The 18,419-nt window shown below is 48.8% G+C and overlaps 2 protein-coding genes across 2 annotated transcripts; both read right to left on the bottom strand.

Annotated features, from left to right (window-relative positions):
* Window positions 1-2,445: 2,445 nt before the first annotated feature.
* Window positions 2,446-18,106, bottom strand: traf3 (TNF receptor-associated factor 3). Its single transcript, XM_037762972.1, has 14 exons — window positions 17,802-18,106; window positions 16,099-16,249; window positions 15,791-15,956; window positions 14,061-14,112; window positions 13,860-13,964; window positions 13,609-13,773; window positions 12,784-12,864; window positions 12,636-12,710; window positions 11,366-11,458; window positions 8,866-9,006; window positions 8,606-8,783; window positions 6,500-6,843; window positions 3,953-4,144; window positions 2,446-3,175 (listed from the first exon to the last, which is right to left on the bottom strand). The coding sequence occupies exons 2-14, from the start codon at window positions 16,244-16,246 to the stop codon at window positions 3,140-3,142; spliced, it is 1,776 nt and encodes a 591-aa protein (XP_037618900.1). The 5' UTR covers window positions 16,247-16,249; window positions 17,802-18,106; the 3' UTR covers window positions 2,446-3,139.
* LOC119484270 (keratin-associated protein 5-4-like) lies at window positions 6,853-8,599 on the bottom strand. The gene is made up of 2 exons (XM_037762973.1): window positions 8,380-8,599; window positions 6,853-8,211 (listed from the first exon to the last, which is right to left on the bottom strand). Exons 1-2 carry the CDS (start codon window positions 8,582-8,584, stop codon window positions 6,863-6,865), a joined length of 1,554 nt encoding a protein of 517 aa, XP_037618901.1. The 5' UTR covers window positions 8,585-8,599; the 3' UTR covers window positions 6,853-6,862.
* Window positions 18,107-18,419: the final 313 nt, after the last annotated feature.

Here is an 18,419-nt window from a genome sequence, read left to right as displayed (position 1 = left end):
TACATTACATTATATTATATTATATTACATTAAATTATATTATATTATATTATATTACATTATATTAAATTATATTATATTATATTATATTAAATTAAATTAAATTATATAATATAATATTATATTTTATTGCATTATATTATATTATATTATAATATATTATATTATATTATATAATTGTAATATAGTATTATATACATTAGATTTTTTTTCTGTGAATTGAGGCTTTTTAAATGAGGGGGGCTACAGCTGATCCCAGCTGACATTGGAGGGGTGAAGGAGGGGGGGTTCATCCTGGACAGGTTTCCAGACTATCACAGGAGTGACACATAGAGACAGAAACCATTCACACTCACATTCACACCTACAGGACATTTAGAGTCAACAATCAACCTAACCTGCATGTCTTTGGACTGTGAGAAGAAACCTGAGAACCTGGAGTAAACCCACACTAACCTACATGTCTTTAGATTGTGGGAGAAAACCTGAGAACCTGGAGTAAACCCACATTAACCTACATGTCTTTAGATTGTGGGAGAAAACCTGAGAACCCAGAGTAAACCCACACTAACCTACATGTCTTTAGACTGTGAGAGAAAACCTGAGAACCCAGAGTAAACCCACACTAACCTGCATGTCTTTAGACTGTGGGAGGAAACCTGAGAACCCAGAGTAAACCCACACTAACCTGCATGTCTTTAGACTGTGAGAGAAAACCTGAGAACCTGGAGTAAACCCACACTAACCTACATGTCTTTAGATTGTGGGAGAAAACCTGAGAACCTGGAGTAAACCCACATTAACCTGCATGTCTTTAGACTGTGGGAGGAAACCTGAGGACCCGGAGTAAACCCACACTAACCTGCATGTCTTTAGATTGTGGGAGAAAACCTGAGAACAGGAGTAAACCCACACTAACCTGCATTTCTTTGGATTGTGGGAGGAAACCTGAGAACCGGAGTAAACCCTCACTAACCTGCATGTCTTTGGACTGTGAGAAGAAACCTGAGAACCGGAGTAAACCCACACTAACCTGCATGTCTTTGGACTGTGGGAGGAAACCTGAGGACCCGGAGTAAACCCACACTAACCTGCATGTCTTTGGACTGTGGGAGGAAACCTGAGGACCCGGAGTAAACCCTCACTAACCTGCATTTCTTTGGACTGTGGGAGGAAACCTGAGAACCGGAGTAAACCCTCACTAACCTGCATTCCTTTGGACTGTGGGAGGAAACTTGAGAACCGGAGTAAACCCTCACTAACCTGCATGTCTTTGGACTGTGAGAGGAAACCTGAGAACCGGAGTAAACCCTCACTAACCTGCATTTCTTTGGACTGTGGGAGGAAACCTGAGAACCGGAGTAAACCCTCACTAACCTGCATGTCTTTGGACTATGAGAGGAAACCTGAGAACCGGAGTAAACCCACACTAACCTGCATGTCTTTGGACTGTGGGAGGAAACCTGAGGACCCGGAGTAAACCCACACTAACCTGCATGTCTTTGGACTGTGGGAGGAAACCTGAGAACCGGAGTAAACCCACACTAACCTGCATGTCTTTGGACTGTGAGAGGAAACCTGAGAACCGGAGTAAACCCACACTAACCTGCATGTCTTTGGACTGTGGGAGGAAACCTGAGGACCCGGAGTAAACCCACACTAACCTGCATGTCTTTGGACTGTGGGAGGAAACCTGAGGACCCGGAGTAAACCCACACTAACCTGCATTCTAATAAAATCAATAAAGAGATTGTTTTTTAAATTTTTTTATTTTCACTCGTTAACGAACAAATAATAAACTAATAATAAACTAACGATGTGCAAATGAGTCCGATGAGTTCTGTCAACCTGAGAAACCCCGAAACCACAGAGGAGCCCCACCTACTGGGACCCTGAACCTGACCCCCCATCCATGATCCTCCCCTAAACCTGAACCTGACCCCCCATCCACGATCCTCCCCTAAACCTGACCCCCCATCCATGATCCTCCCCTAAACCAGACCCCCCATCCATGATCCTCCCCTAAACCAGACCCCCCATCCATGATCCTCCCCTAAACCTGACCCCGCATCCATGATCCTCCCCTAAACCTGACCCCCCATCCATGATCCTCCCCTAAACCTGAACCCCCATCCCTTACAGGTCTGTTCAGGTCTGTTCTGGTCTGTTCTGGGTCTCACAGGTCTGTACTGGTCTGTTGTGGTCTGTTCAGGTCTGTTCTGGGTCTTACAGGTCTGTTCTGGTCTGTTCTGGTCTGTTCTGGGTCTTACAGGTCTGTTCTGGTCTGTTCTGGTCTGTTCTGGGTCTTACAGGTCTGTTCTGGTCTGTTCTGGTCTGTTCTGGTCTGTTCTGGTCTGGTTTGGTCTGTACTGGTCTGTTCTGGTCTGTTCTGGGTCTTACAGGTCTGTTCTGGTCTGTTCAGGTCTGGTTTGGTCTGTACTGGTCTGTTCTGGTCTGTTCAGGTCTGGTTTGGTCTGTACTGGTCTGTACTGGTCTGTTTTGGTCTGTTCTGGTCTGTTCTGGGTCTGGTTTGGTCTGTACTGGTCTGTACTGGTCTGTACTGGTCTCACAGGTCTGTTCTGGGTCTTACAGGTCTGTTCTGGTCTGTTCTGGTCTGTACTGGTCTGTACTGGTCTCACAGGTCTGTTCTGGGTCTGGTTTGGTCTGTACTGGTCTGTACTGGTCTGTACTGGTCTCACAGGTCTGTTCTGGTCCGGTCTGGTTTCCTGAGCTCCTCTGTGGCTGCAGTGGATTTCCCAGCATGCCTTGGTAAACAGGTATAAACAGGAAGTGAAGCTCGATGCACGGCATCAGTAATGAGCAGCAACAACGATTCGCTGCAGCGGCCATGTTGGCTCTGAGTGACATCACCATGGTGATGTCATGGCAACACTGATCCATTCACACACACACACACACTGTTCTGTAGTCCATCAGAAGAAGCCCCGCCCCCTGGTCTCTGATTGGCTGCTTCCTGTCGGACTCTTCTTCTTCTCTTCTGTCGGCGTAGCGATCGGATAGATGAGCCTCCTCCATCGTCACGGATCCTTCCCAGCATCCTTTGCTCTACTGGGCGTAGACAGGTGAATAGATCTCAGACCGGCGAGGTCAGAGGTCAGAGGTCAGAGCGTTCACAATGTCACGGGTCAGGAAGGTCGGAGGTATCCACGGTAACCTGCCAAACCCATCAACACAGATAGCGATTAGTTCTTCAACCAAGCAGACCTAACTAGTCTGAGACTAGTCCCCAACTAGTCCCTAGTCCTCTACAACTAGTCCCTAGACCTCTGAGACTAGTCCCCAACTAGTCCCTAGTCCTCTACAACTAGTCCCTAGACCTCTGAGACTAGTCCCCAACTAGTCCCTAGTCCTCTACAACTAGTCCCTAGACCTCTGAGACTAGTCCCCAACTAGTCCCTAGACCTCTACAACTAGTCCCTAGACCTCTGAGACGAGTCCTTAGACCTCTGAGACTAGTCCCTAGACCTCTGAGACTAGTCCCCAACTAGTCCCTAGTCCTCTACAACTAGTCCCTAGACCTCTGAGACTAGTCCCTACACCTCTAGAACTAGTCCTTAGGCCTCTAGAACTAGTCCCTACACCTCTAGAACTAGTCTCTAGACCTCTGAGACTAGTCCCTACACCTCTAGAACTAGTCCTTAGGCCTCTAGAACTAGTCCCTAGACCTCTAGAACTAGTCTCTAGACCTCTGAGACTAGTCCCTACACCTCTAGAACTTGTCCTTAGGCCTCTAGAACTAGTCCTTAGATCTTTATAACTAGTCCCTACACCTCTAGAACTAGTCCTTAGATCTTTATAACTAGTCCCTACACCTCTAGAACTAGTCCTTAGACCTCTATAACTAGTCCCTACACCTCTAGAACTAGTCCTTAGACCTCTATAACTAGTCCCTACACCTCTAGAACTAGGCCCCGGAGTTGAGTATCCTCACCTTGATGAAGATGGTGTCGTCTTTGATGTAGCTACCGGTCTCCAGGACACTCTGAGACACAAATAGAGGACAGCCGGAGGCAATATTCATCTCTGCTGCAGGACGTCTGAAGCTACTGCTGTTTGGATCAGGCTTAAAGGCGTCCCCCAAGTGTTTCCTCGACGGACCCTGGTCCATCAGCATCAGAGTCACCTAACAGACAGACAGTATGTCAGGATTGTTTTGGCCCCAGAACAACAGAAGACTCAGCTACACAGAATGCTTAAAACGACTGGTTAGTGTCTTATAACCAGTCAGTAAACCAGTCAGTAACGAGTCAGTAACTAGTCAGTAAACCAGTCAGTAAACCAGTCAGTAACTAGTCAGTAAACCAGTCAGTAAACCAGTCAGTAACTAGTCAGTAAACCAGTCAGTAAACCAGTCAGTAACTAGTCAGTAAACCAGTCAGTAAAGCAGTCAGTAACCTGTCAGTAAACCAGTCAGTAACTAGTCAGTAAACCAGTCAGTAACCAGTCAGTAACTAGTCAGCAAACCAGTCAGTAAACCAGTCAGTAACTAGTCAGTAAACCAGTCAGTAAACCAGTCAGTAACTAGTCAGTAAACCAGTCAGTAACCAGTCAGTAACTAGTCAGCAAACCAGTCAGTAACAAGTCAGTAAACTAGACAGTAACGAGTCAGTAACTAGTCAGCAAACCAGTCAGTAACGAGTCAGTAACTAGTCAGTAAACTAGTCAGTAACGAGTCAGTAACTAGTCAGCAAACCAGTCAGTAACTAGTCAGTAAACTAGTCAGTAACGAGTCAGTAACTAGTCAGCAAACCAGTCAGTAACGAGTCAGTAACTAGTCAGTAAACCAGTCAGTAATTAGTCAGTAAACCAGTCAGTAACTAGTCAGTAACTAGTCAGTAAACCAGTCAGTAACCAGTCAGTAACTAGTCAGTAAACCAGTCAGTAACCTGTAAGTAAACCAGTCAGTAACTAGTCAGTAAACCAGTCAGTAACCTGTCAGTAAACCAGTCAGTAACTAGTCAGTAAACCAGTCAGTAAACAAGTCAGTAACCAGTCAGTAACTAGTCAGTAAACCAGTCAGTAAACCAGTCAGTAACCAGTCAGTAAACTAGTCAGTAACTAGTCAGTAAACCAGTTAGTATCTAGTCAGTAAACCAGTCAGTAAACCAATCAGTAACCTGTAAGTAAACCAGTCAGTAACTAGTCAGTAAACCAGTCAGTAAACAAGTCAGTAACCAGTCAGTAACTAGTCAGTACACCAGTCAGTAACGAGTCAGTAAACCAGTCAGTAAACTGTCAGTAAACCAGTCAGTAAACCAGTCAGTAAACCAGTCAGTAACCTGTCAGTAAACTAGTCAGTAACTTGTCAGTAAACCAGTCAGTAACGAGTCAGTAACTAGTCAGCAAACCAGTCGGTAACGAGTCAGTAACTAGTCAGTAACCAGTCAGTAACTAGTCAGTAAACCAGTCAGTAACTAGTCAGTAAACCAGTCAGTAACGAGTCAGTAACTAGTCAGTAAACCAGTCAGTAACTAGTTAGTAAACCTGTCAGTAAACCAGTCAGTAACCAGTCAGTAACCAGTCAGTAAACCAGTCAGTAACGAGTCAGTAAACCAGTCAGTAACCAGTCAGTAACCCAGTCAGTAACCTGTAAGTAAACCAGTCAGTAACCAGTCAGTAAACCAGTCAGTAACCTGTCAGTAAACCAGTCAGTAACTAGTCAGTAAACCAGTCAGTAAACAAGTCAGTAACCAGTCAGTAACTAGTAAGTAAACCAGTCAGTAAACCAGTCAGTAACCTAGTCAGTAAACTAGTCAGTAACTAGTCAGTAAACCAGTCAGTATCTAGTCAGTAAACCAGTCAGTAAACCAGTCAGTAACTAGTCAGTAAACCAGTCAGTAAACCAGTTAGTAACTCAGTCAGTAAACCAGTCAGTAACTAGTCAGTAAACCAGTCAGTAACTAGTCAGTAAACCAGTCAGTAACTAGTCAGTAAACCAGTCAGTAAACCAGTCAGTAACTCAGTCAGTAAACCAGTCAGTAACTAGCCAGTAAACCAGTTAGTAACTCAGTCAGTAAACTAGTCAGTAACTAGTCAGTAAACCAGTCAGTAACTAGTCAGTAAACCAGTCAGTAACTAGTCAGTAAACCAGTCAGTAACTAGTCAGTAAACTAGTCAGTAAACCAGTCAGTAACTCAGTCAGTAACTAGTCAGTAAACCAGTCAGTAACTCAGTCAGTAAACTAATCAGTAACTAGTCAGTAAACCAGTCAGTAAACCAGTCAGTAACTAGTCAGTAAACCAGTCAGTAACTAGTCAGTAACTAGTCCGTAAACCAGTCAGTAACTAGTCAGTAAACCAGTCAGTAAACCAGTCAGTAACTAGTCAGTAAACCAGTCAGTAACTAGTCAGTAAACCAGTCAGTAACTCGTCAGTAACTAGTCAGTAACTAATCAGTAAACCAGTCAGTAACTAGTCAGTAACTAGTCAGTAAACCAGTCAGTAACTAGTCAGTAAACCAGTCAGTAACTAGTCAGTACCTTCTGTTTGAAGGGCCAGGGCAACAGGGCGTCGTACTCGCCCCTCATCACCACGAAAAACAGTGACAGGTGCGTCCCCTTTCCCATGCCATCTCCGTTTAGGTAGACGCGGGCGCACATCTTGTACCCGAAGTATCCGGTGTAAAACGGCTGTGAGTAGAGCGACAGTGTCTTCGCCGCCACCGCTTCCTGTTTCCGTCTCTTGTAGTCACGGATCTTCCAAATTAGAGTCCCGTTGTAACTCGCCGTCTCTAGCACCTGGAACCGCAGGTCCATGTCGGCCAATCGGATCTCGTGGACACTCAGCATGTCGTCATGTCTATTCAGCTGAGTCTCCAGGGATGCTGCAGAGATCAATATACATTATTCCCAAGTCCCTAGACCTCTACAACAAGTCCCTAGACCCCTACAACAAGTCCCTAGACCTCTACAACAAGTTCCTATACCCCTACAACAAGTCCCTAGACCTCTACAACAAGTTCCTATACCTCTACAACAAGTCCCTAGACCTCTACAACAAGTTCCTATACCCCTACAACAAGTCCCTAGACCTCTACAACAAGTCCCTAGACCTCTACAACTTGTCCTTAGACCTCTACAACAAGTCCCTAGACCCCTACAACAAGTCCCTAGACCCCTACAACTAGTCCCTAGACCCCTACAACAAGTCCCTAGACCCCTACAACAAGTCCCTAGACCTCTACAATAAGTTCCTAGACCTCTACAACAAGTCCCTAGACCCCTACAACAAGTCCCTAGACCTCTACAACAAGTCCCTAGACCCCTACAACAATTCCCTAGACCTCTACAACAAGTTCCTAGACCTCTACAACAAGTCCCTAGACCTCTACAACAAGTCCCTAGACCTCTACAACAAGTCCCTAGACCTCTACAACAAGTCCCTAGACCCCTACAACAAGTCCCTAGACCTCTACAACAAGTTCCTATACCCCTACAACAAGTCCCTAGACCTCTACAACAAGTCCCTAGACCTCTACAACTTGTCCTTAGACCTCTACAACAAGTCCCTAGACCCCTACAACAAGTCCCTAGACCTCTACAACAAGACCCTAGACCCCTACAACAAGTCCCTAGACCCCTACAAGTCCCTAGACCCCTACAACAAGTCCCTAGACCTCTACAACAAGTCCCTAGACCCCTACAAGTCCATAGACCACTACAACAAGTCCCTAGACCTCTATAACAAGTCCCTAGACCCCTACAACAAGTCCCTAGACCCCTACAACAAGTCCCTAGACCTCTACAACTCCCTAGACCTCTACAACAAGTCCCTAGACCCCTACAACAAGTCCCTAGACCCATACAACAAGTCCCTAGACCTCTACAACAAGTCCCTAGACCCCTACAACAAGTCCCTAGACCTCTACAACAAGTCCCTAGACCCCTACAACAAGTCCCTAGACCTCTACAACTCCCTAGACCTCTACAACTAGTCCCTAGACCCCTATAAGTCCCTAGACCACTACAACAAGTCCCTAGACCTCTACAACAAGATCCTAGACCCCTACAACAAGTCCCTAGATCCCTACAACAAGTCCCTAGACCTCTACAACAAGTCCCTAGACCCCTACAACAAGTCCCTAGACCCCTACAACAAGACCCTAGAACCCTACAACTAGTCCCTAGACCCCTGCAACTAGTCCTCAGACCTCTATAACAAGTCCCTAGACCTCTACAACTAGTCCCCAGACCTCTGCAACTAGTCCCCAGACCTCTACAACTAGTCCCTAGACCTCTACAACAAGTCCTTAGACCCCTACAACTAGTCCCCAGACCTCTACAACTAGTCCTCAGACCTCTACAACTAGTCCCCAGACCTCTACAACTAGTCCTCAGACCTCTACAACTAGTCCCTAGACCTCTACATCTAGTCCTCAGACCTCTACAACTAGTCCCTAGACCTCTACAACTAGTCCCCAGACCTCTACAACTAGTCCCTAGACCTCTACAACTAGTCCCCAGACCTCTATAACTAGTCCCTAGACCTCTACAACTAGTCCCTAGACCTCTACAACTAGTCCTCAGACCTCTGCAACTGGTCTCCAGTCCCATCCCCAGTCCCATCCCCAGTGTGTGTGTTCTGACCCAGAGTGTGCGTTGTGGATCCAGTCCCGCTGCGTCCCCCTTGTTCCAGAGTGTTCAGTCTGGTCCGGACGTTCTCCAGTGTTCCTCTCAGGTTCTCCACCTCATCTCTGAGCACACGGAGAGAACGAAGCTCCAGCTCCACCTCCAGGAGCTTCTCTGAGTGAGAGCTCATCAGTTTCTACAGGAAGAGAGACATGATCCAGGTTCAGAGGAGGGACAGGTTGAGAGTTCAGAGGGGGGACAGAGGATTAAAGTATTACCTGCATGGTGGTCAGTTTCTGCTCCATCTGACGGTTCTTCTCTCTCAGCTCGTCACTCTGGTTCTCCAGTTCAGACAGTCGACTGCTGAGAGCAGGAAGCACCTTATACCTCTCCAACAGCTCCCCTTTAATGTCCTCCACCTGGAAGACACTCACCGATCAGTCCCACTGGACCGCTACAACTGGTCCCCAGACCTCTACAACTAGTCCCCAACTGGTCCCCAGACCTCTGCAACTGGTCTCCAACTGGTCCCCAGACCTCTGCAACTAGTCCTAAACTAGTCCCTAGACATCTACAACTAGTCCCCAGACCTCTGCAACTAGTCCCCAGACCTCTACAACTAGTCCCCAGACCTCTACAACTAGTCCCCAGACCTCTACAACTAGTCCCCAGACCTCTACAAATAGTCCCCAGACCTCTACAACTAGTCCCCAGACCTCTACAACTAGTCCCCAACTGGTCCCCAGACCTATGCAACTAGTCCCCAACTAGTCCCTAGACCTCTGCAACTAGTCCCCAGACATCTACAACTAGTCCCCAGACCTCTGCAACTAGTCCCCAACTAGTCCCCAGACCTCTTCAACTAGTCCCCAACTGGTCCCCAGACCTCTACAACTGGTCCCCAACTAGTCCCCAGACCTCTGCAACTAGTCCCCAGATAGTCCCCAGAAATCTACAACTAGTCCCCAGACCTCTGCAACTAGTCCCCAGACCTCTGCAACTAGTCCCCAGACATCTACAACTAGTCCCCAGACATCTATAACTAGTCCCCAGACATCTACAACTAGTCCCCAGACATCTACAACTAGTCCCCAGACCTCTACAACTAGTCCCCAGACATCTACAACTAGTCCCCAGACATCTGCAACTAGTCCCCAGACATCTACAACTAGTCCCCAGACATCTACAACTAGTCCCCAGACATCTGCAATTAGTCCCCAGACATCTACAACTAGTCCCCAGACCTCTGCAACTAGTCCTAAACTAGTCCCCAGACATCTACAACTAGTGCCCAACTAGTCCCTAGACCTCTGCAACTAGTCCCCAACTGGTCCCCAGACCTCTACAACTAGTCCCCAACTGGTCCCCAGACCTCTGCAAATAGTCCCCAGACATCTACAACTAGTCCCCAGACCTCTGCAACTAGTCCCCAGACCTCTGCAACTAGTCCCCAGACATCTACAACTAGTCCCCAGACATCTACAACTAGTCCCCAGACATCTACAACTAGTCCCCAGACCTCTGCAACTAATCCCCAGACATCTACAACTAGTCCCCAGACCTCTGCAACTAGTCCCTAGACCTCTACAACTAGTCCCCAGACCTCTGCAACTAGTCCCTAGACCTCTACAACTAGTCCCCAGACCTCTGCAACTAGTCCCCAGACATCTACAACTAGTCCCCAGACCTCTGCAACTAGTCCCCAGACATCTACAACTAGTCCCCAGACCTCTGCAACTAGTCCCCAGACATCTACAACTAGTCCCCAGACCTCTGCAACTAGTCCCCAGACATCTACAACTAGTCCCCAGACCTCTGCAACTAGTCCCCAGACTTCTGCAACTAGTCCCCAGACCTCTGCAACTAGTCCCCAACTAGTCCCCAGACCTCTACAATTTGTCCCCAGACCTAGACCTCTGCAACTAATAATATATTAGATTTATATAGCGCTTTATAGTAATCTCAAAGACGCTTTAACATAGTCGGGGGGAAAACGGTGTGAGACAGACAGATAGTCCCCAGACCTCTGCAACTAGTCCCCAGAACTCTGCAACTAGTCCCCAGACCTCTTCAACTAGTCCCCAGACCTCTGCAACTAGTCCCCAGACATCTACAACTAGTCCCCAGGCCTCTGCAACTAGTCCCCAGACATCTACAACTAGTCCCCAGACCTCTGCAACTAGTCCCCAGACCTCTGCAACTAGTCCCCAGGCCTCTGCAACTAGTCCCCAGACATCTACAACTCGTCCCCAGGCCTCTGCAACTCGTCCCCAGACCTCTGCAACTAGTCCCCAGACATCTACAACTAGTCCCCAGACCTCTACAATTTGTCCCCAGACCTCTACCTCTGCAACTAGTCCCCAGGCCTCTGCAACTCGTCCCCAGGCCTCTGCAACTAGTCCCCAGGCCTCTGCAACTAGTCCCCAGACCTCTGCAACTCGTCCCCAGGCCTCTGCAACTCGTCCCCAGGCCTCTGCAACTCGTCCCCAGACCTCTGCAACTAGTCCCCAGACATCTACAACTAGTCCCCAGACCTCTACAATTTGTCCCCAGACCTCTTCAACTAGTCCCCAACTAGTCCCCAGACCTCTGCAACTAGTCCCCAGACCTCTACAATTTGTCCCCAGACCTCTTCAACTAGTCCCCAACTAGTCCCCAGACCTCTACAACTAGTCCCCAGACCTCTCCCCAGACCGCTGCCACGGTTACCTCGGTCGGGTTGCTACGGTTACCTCAGTCTGGTTGCTACGGTTACCTCAGTCTGGTTGCTACGGTTACCTTGTTCTCTAACGTGGAGTTTCTGCTGGCCATCATTCTCAGGTGTTCAGCTGCAAAGGTGGACTCATGTTGCCTCATGTCCTGGTTCAAACCCTGAAACACCAAGAAACACAGTCCACACAGTTGACCCACTGACACAGTGTATACAGTATATATGGTATATATACTACTGTACATACTGTACATAATGTTCATAATGTACATACTGTATATACTGTACATAATGCACATAATGCACATAATGCACATACTGCACATAATGCACATAATGCACATAATGCACATACTGCACATAATGCACATAATGCACATAATGCACATAATGCACATACTGCACATACTGCACATACTGCACATACTGCACATACTGCACGTAATGCACATACTGCACGTAATGCACGTACTGCACGTAATGCACATACTGCACGTACTGTATGTAATGTACATACTGCACATACTGCAGTACTGTACATACTGTACATACTGTACATACTGTACATAATGTACATACTAGACATACTAGACATACTGTACATACTGCACATACTGCACATACTGCACATAATGCACATACTGCACATACTGCACATAATGCACATACTGCACATAATGCACATACTGCACATACTGCACATACTGCACATACTGCACATACTGCACATCATGCACATCATGCACATACTGCACATACTGCACATAATGCACATACTGCACATAATGCACATAATGCACATACTGCACATACTGCACATAATGCACATAATGCACATAATGCACATACTGCACATACTGTACATACTGCACATACTGTACATACTGCACATAATGCACATAATGCACATACTGCACATAATGTACATACTGCACATACTGTACATACTGCACATACTGTACATAATGCACATACTGTATATACTGTACATACTGTATATACTGTACATAATATACATACTGCACATACTGTATATACTGTACACTGCACATACTGCACATACTGCATATACTGTAGTACTGTACATACTGCACATACTGCATATACTGTACATACTGCACATACTGCACATACTGCATATACTGTAGTACTGTACATACTGTATATACTGTACATACTGCACATACTGCACATACTGTAGTACTGTACATACTGTACATAATGCACATACTGCAGTACTGTACATACTGTATATACTGTACATAATGCACATACTGCATATACTGTAGTACTGTACATACTGTACATACTGTACATACTGTAGTACTGTGTAGTTACCTTGAAGGTACAGCCGTAGCAGTGGAACTGACAGCTCACCTGAGCTTTGGGACAGTCGTGTTGGTGACTGGACAGCTGAAACACAGAACCAACCAATCAGAGTCAGTCATTAAACAGCTGAAACACAGAACCAGAACTGGACCAGTACCTCGCTCCGGGGAAGGGAGGAGAAGGAGCAGTGGTTTGGACACGACACCGGGAACGCTGGACACACCGTCTCTTTGTGCTTCTGAAAACAGACACTTTATGTTAGTCCCTAGACCTCTAAAACTAGTCCCTAGACCTCTACAACTAGTCCCTAGACCTCTACAACTAGTCCCTAGACCTCTACAACTAGTCCCTAGACCTCTACAACTAGTCCCTAGACCTCTAAAACTAGTCCCTAGACCTCTACAACTAGTCCCCAGACCTCTACAACTAGTCCCCAGACCTCTACAACTAGTCCCCAGACCTCTACAACTAGTCCCCAGACCTCTTCAACTAGTCCCTAGACCTCTACAACTAGTCCCTAGACCTCTTCAACTAGTCCCCAGACCTCTACAACTAGTCCCTAGACCTCTACAACTAGTCCCCAGACCTCTAAAACTAGTCCCGAGACATCTACAACTAGTCCCTAGACCTCTACAACTAGTCCCCAGACCTCTTCAACTAGTCCCCAGACCTCTTCAACTAGTCCCCAGACCTCTACAACTAGTCCCCAGACCTCTACAACTAGTCCCTAGACCTCTTCAACTAGTCCCCAGACCTCTTCAACTAGTCCCTAGACCTCTTCAACTAGTCCCCAGACCTCTACAACTAGTCCCTAGACCTCTTCAACTAGTCCCCAGACCTCTTCAACTAGTCCTCAGACCTCTACAACTAGTCCCCAGACCTCTACAACTAGTCCCCAACTAGTCCCCAGACCTCTACAACTAGTCCCAAGAACTGAAGCTGGTCTAACTGCCCGTTGGTCAGCAGTGATGTCATGAAGTACCGGCAGGTCAGTCAGGGGCATCTTGGTCGTGCAGAACTCGCAGCTGGTCTCTCTGTGTTTACATTTCCAGCTCAGGTGGTCGGGGATCTCTTTCCTCATCATTCGTTCTTTACATTTACCCAACGGACAGGGAACCTCGAAGAAGGGACACACATTCAGGTGGTCCTACAGACAGACAAGTGAGAGACACATTATATAGCACGACCTACAGCCAATCAGAGAGCAGGACTGTCTGTTGCCGGGTGACTCACAGGTATCTGCTGCAGACTCATCTGCTCCTGACACCCGTTATTTTCACTGCGACAGTAAACCTTCAGTGCCATGATCTCCCGTTGGCAGCAAACGTCTCTGAAGATCTGAAACATAAACAACGAGAGCTTCAGCGACCGACTAATAATCAATCAATAATTAATGACAACTTGATCTCTGCTGTGATGTCACTTCCTGCCCACCTTGTCTTTGAACAGAGGCTCCATGTCAGCCGGACATACCGGGTTGGGATGACTGCAGGAGGACAGAGGACAGAGCGTTACTGATTCAGCTGAAGACACAACTGCTGGTCAGGCCACCGACGGGCGAGAGCCTGACATCATTCACACCTGGGAACGTATCACTTATAAACAAAGAGACGAGAGACGAGAGTTCAGAGACGAGACTTTGTTTTGTTTTAAACAGGACATGAGAAAGTTCTAGCGAGGGTTGTTGACGTGTCGTATGAATGGTGTTCTTTAGTCTGCGATAGTATAGATGAGCAACGACGAGGGAGACGCCGTAGTCCTGGCAGATCTCAAATACCTGGACGAGCACCTTGACAGGCACGCAGAGCGAGGACCTGAACAAGCACCTAAACGAGCACCTGGACCGCCTCCCTGGTGCTGTAAAGGAGCTGCTGCTGCCATGTTTGCAGAGAATGAGACGCAGTAGTCCTGACAGGAGATCTCAAACACCTGGACGGGCACCTGGACGGGCACCTGGAAGGGCACCTGGAAGGGCACCTGGACGAGCACCTGGACGAGCACCTGGACGAGCACCCGGACGAGCACCCGGAAGGGCACCCGGAAGGGCACCCGGAAGGGCACCTGGACGAGCACCTGGACGAGCACCTGGACGAGCACCCGGACGGGCACCTGGACAAACACCTGGACGAGCACCTGGACGAGCACCTGGACGAGCACCCGGACGAGCACCCGGAAGGGCACCCGGAAGGGCACCTGGACGAGCACCTGGACGAGCACCTGGACGAGCACCTGGACGGGCACAAGGACGAGCACCTGGACGGGCACCCGGACGAGCACCTGGAAGGGCACCTGGACGAGCACCTGGACGAGCACCTGGACGGGCACCTGGACGAGCACCTGGACGGGCACCCGGACGAGCACCTGGAAGGGCACCTGGACGAGCACCTGGACGAGCACCTGGAAGGGCACCTGGACGGGCACCTGGACAAGCACCTGGACGGTCACAAGGACGAGCACCTGGACGGGCAAAGGACGAGCACCTGGACGGGCAAAAGGAAGAGCACCTGGACGGGCACAAGGACGAGCACCTGGACGGGCAAAAGGACGAGCACCTGGATGAGCACCAGGACGAGCACCTGGACGGGCAAAAGGACGAGCACCTGGACGAGCACCAGGACAAGCACCTGGACGGGCAAAAGGACGAGCACCTGGACGAGCACCAGGACGAGCACCTGGACGGGCAAAAGGACGAGCACCTGGACGAGCACCAGGACGAGCACCAGGACGAGCACCTGGACGGGCAAAAGGACGAGCACCTGGACGAGCACCAGGACAAGCACCTGGACGGGCAAAAGGACGAGCACCTGGACGAGCACCTGGACGAGCACATAGACGAGTACCTGGACGAGTACCTGAATGGGCACCTGGACGAGCACGAGGACGGAGAAGAAGAGATGGACGCCGAGCGTCCTGGTGAGAACGGAGAAGAGGAGACGGACACCGGGCGTCCTGGTGAGGACGGAGAAGAGGAAACGGACACCGAGCGTCCTGGTGAGGACAGAGAAGAGGAGACGGACACCAAGAGTTCTGGTGAGGACGGAGAAGAGGAGACAGACACCGGGCGTCCTGGTGAGGACAGACACACACACACACACACACACACACACACACACACACACACCTGAAGACCACTTTCTGTCCACCTGTCTTTGTCTTTGTCTCACCTGAGGACGTCGTTGATGCAGCTCTGACAGAAGCGGTGTCCACACTCGGTCTGGCGGGGCTGACACAGGACCAGCCTGCAGGCCTCGCAGCAGTACTTGGCTTCTGGAGTCTCTACGAAGTCGTCTCTGAATCCTCCGTGAAGAGGCAGGAAACCTGCAGGGACACCTGAGGACACAGAGACACACCTGAGTTCAGCTGGACACAGAGACACACTCAGATGATTGGTCCTGTAGCCAGTTAATGAACATAGCTGTGGGCCAATCACAGTGCAGCGCTGGGCCCAGCTGAGGATGATGTGGGTGTTTACCTTGTGAAGCGGCGGGGTCACTCGGAGGCCAGGGATTGGCTTGACGGTGAGAGGGCAGGGCCACTGAGAGGGGCGTGGTCAGGGAGGGCGCCACCTGCTGGAGGGGAATCTGCACCTCCCTCCCGTCAGCACTCCTCCCCGCTGACATGACCTGAGGGGGGAGGAGGGAGGAGTTAATGACGCTGTCTGCACATGCTCAGTGGAGCCCAGCAGAGGGGCGGGGCCCAGCAGAGGGGCGGGGCCATCCGGACTCCCGGAGGGGCGTCCAGTCGTTGGTTAGCCTCCAGCTAACAACATTTAGACCTGCAACTTTAGCCCGCAACCAAGTCATGAAACAGAACATGAGGTGAACAAAGTCGTCGTAGGGATCGGAGGGGTCGTCTTTAGGGGTTGTAGGGGTCGTCGTAGGGGTCGTTTTAGGGGTCGTAGGGGTTGTAGGGATCGTAGGGGTCATAGGGGTCGTCGTAGGGGTCGTAGTAGGGGTCGTTTTAGGGATCGTATGGGTCGTCGTAGGGGTCGTAGGGGTCGTCGTAGGGGTCGTCGTAGGGGTCGTTTTAGGGGTCGTAGGGGTCGTTGTAGGGGTTATAGGGATCGTAGGGGTCATAGGGGTCGTCGTAGGGGTCGTAGTAGGGGTCGTTTTAGGGATTGTATGGGTCGTCGTAGGGGTCGTAGGGGTCATCGTAGGGGTCGTTTTAGGGGTCGTAGGGGTCGTCGTAGGGGTCGTCGTAGGGGTTGTAGGAGTCGTAGGGGTCGTCGTAGGGGTCGTCGTAGGGGTTGTAGGGTTCGGCTACATCTGGTACATAAATAGATCATTTAATTCATAATAAAATAAAATAAAGACGTGGTCAGATAGTAAACAGCAGATTAACATTTAAATGAAGAAGAATAAAATGACTCGTCTGTTCAGTAATAATAACTGCCCCTTTAATGATCCTGATCTGATCCTCTGAGTTTGATTCCTCAGGTCTGATTGATCCTGATCTGATTCTCTGAGTTTGATTCCTCAGGTCTGATTGATTATGATCTGATCCTCTGAGTTTTATTCCTCAGGTCTGATCTTGATCTGATCCTCTGAGTTTGATTCCTCAAGTCTGATTGATTATGATCTGATCACTGAGTTTGATTCCTCAGGTCTGATTGATTATGATCTGATCCTCTGAGTTTGATTCCTCAGGTCTGATTGATTATGATCTGATCCTCTGAGTTTTATTCCTCAGGTCTGATCTTGATCTGATCCTCTGAGTTTGATTCCTCAGGTCTGATTGATTATGATCTGATCTCTGAGTTTGATTCCTCAGGTCTGATTGATTATGATCTGATCCTCTGAGTTTGATTCCTCAGGTCTGATTGATTATGATCTGATCTCTGAGTTTGATTCCTCAGGTCTGATTGATTATGATCTGATCCTCTGAGTTTGATTCCTCAGGTCTGATTGATCAGTTATAAACACACTGATGCTAATGCTAACACTGTTAGCTCCTCTAGCTTCTTGTTTCTCTGTTCAATAGATTATTTTAGTGTAAACGCGCACACGCACACACACGCACACGGCTAGCTGTAGCATCTGTTGTGTAGAGCTAACATGTTGTTCTATCAGCCCTGTGAGGTTCTAGTGGGTTCTACTGAGGCTCTACTGAGGTTCTAGTGGGCTCTACTGAGGCTCTACTGAGGTTCTAGTGGGTTCTAGTGTGTGTGGGACTCACATGAATCTCCTCCGCGGTCCACAGCTCAGCAGCTCGTCGGCTCGGCTCCTCTCCGGGATTCAAACCGTCAACCTGCCGCTGCCGCTGAGCCTCCGGGCCTCAGGCGGACTCCTCATGGTCCGGGTTCAGGTTCGGGTTCGGGTTCGGGTTCAGGGCTCTCCGGTTCTGTCGGTTCTGTCGGTTGTGTGTCAGTGAGAGAGGAATCTCTGGGATCAGTTCAGATCCAGCGGAGAGAAACTGATCACACTGGAAACCCCCTCCGCTGCTTCCGCCCAGGAAATCCCCCAAAGAACCAGAGACAGATCCGACCAGCAGGGGGCGCTGTCTGTCTGCTGCAGAGACAGATCCGACCAGCAGGGGCGCTGTCTGTCTGCTGCAGAGACAGATCCGACCAGCAGGGGCGCTGTCTGTCTGCTGCAGAGACAGATCCGACCAGCAGGGGCGCTGTCTGTCTGCTGCAGAGACAGATCCGACCAGCAGAGGCGCTGTCTGTCTGCTGTCTACCGCAGGCTGCAGTAGATAAATATATATATATACATACATAATTATTTATATGTATATATAATTATATATAAATCATTATATATGATTTATATATAATTATATATAAATAATAAC

This window comes from Sebastes umbrosus, unplaced genomic scaffold, assembly GCF_015220745.1.
Source record: "Sebastes umbrosus isolate fSebUmb1 unplaced genomic scaffold, fSebUmb1.pri scaffold_127_arrow_ctg1, whole genome shotgun sequence".
Lineage (NCBI taxonomy): Eukaryota > Metazoa > Chordata > Actinopteri > Perciformes > Sebastidae > Sebastes > Sebastes umbrosus.
The sequence above is the reverse complement of the archived record's forward strand: the minus strand, read 5'-3'. Positions and strand labels throughout refer to the sequence as shown.

Bases quoted from the DNA above. Each gene is read 5' to 3' on its own strand.
- LOC119484270 (XM_037762973.1), bottom strand. From the start codon at position 8,584: ATGGGACTGGGGATGGGACTGGAGACCAGTTGCAGAGGTCTGAGGACT. The intron at 8,212-8,379 runs GTCTAGGGACTA...CTAGTTGCAGAG, and splicing joins TCTGAGGACTAGATGTAGAG to GTCTGGGGACTAGTTGTAGA.
- traf3 (XM_037762972.1), bottom strand. From the start codon at position 16,246: ATGTCAGCGGGGAGGAGTGCTGACGGGAGGGAGGTGCAGATTCCCCTC. The intron at 13,965-14,060 runs GTGGGCAGGAAG...TTTATGTTTCAG, and splicing joins AGCCTCTGTTCAAAGACAAG to ATCTTCAGAGACGTTTGCTG. The intron at 3,176-3,952 runs GTGAGGATACTC...TGGGTTTGGCAG, and splicing joins ACGACACCATCTTCATCAAG to GTTACCGTGGATACCTCCGA.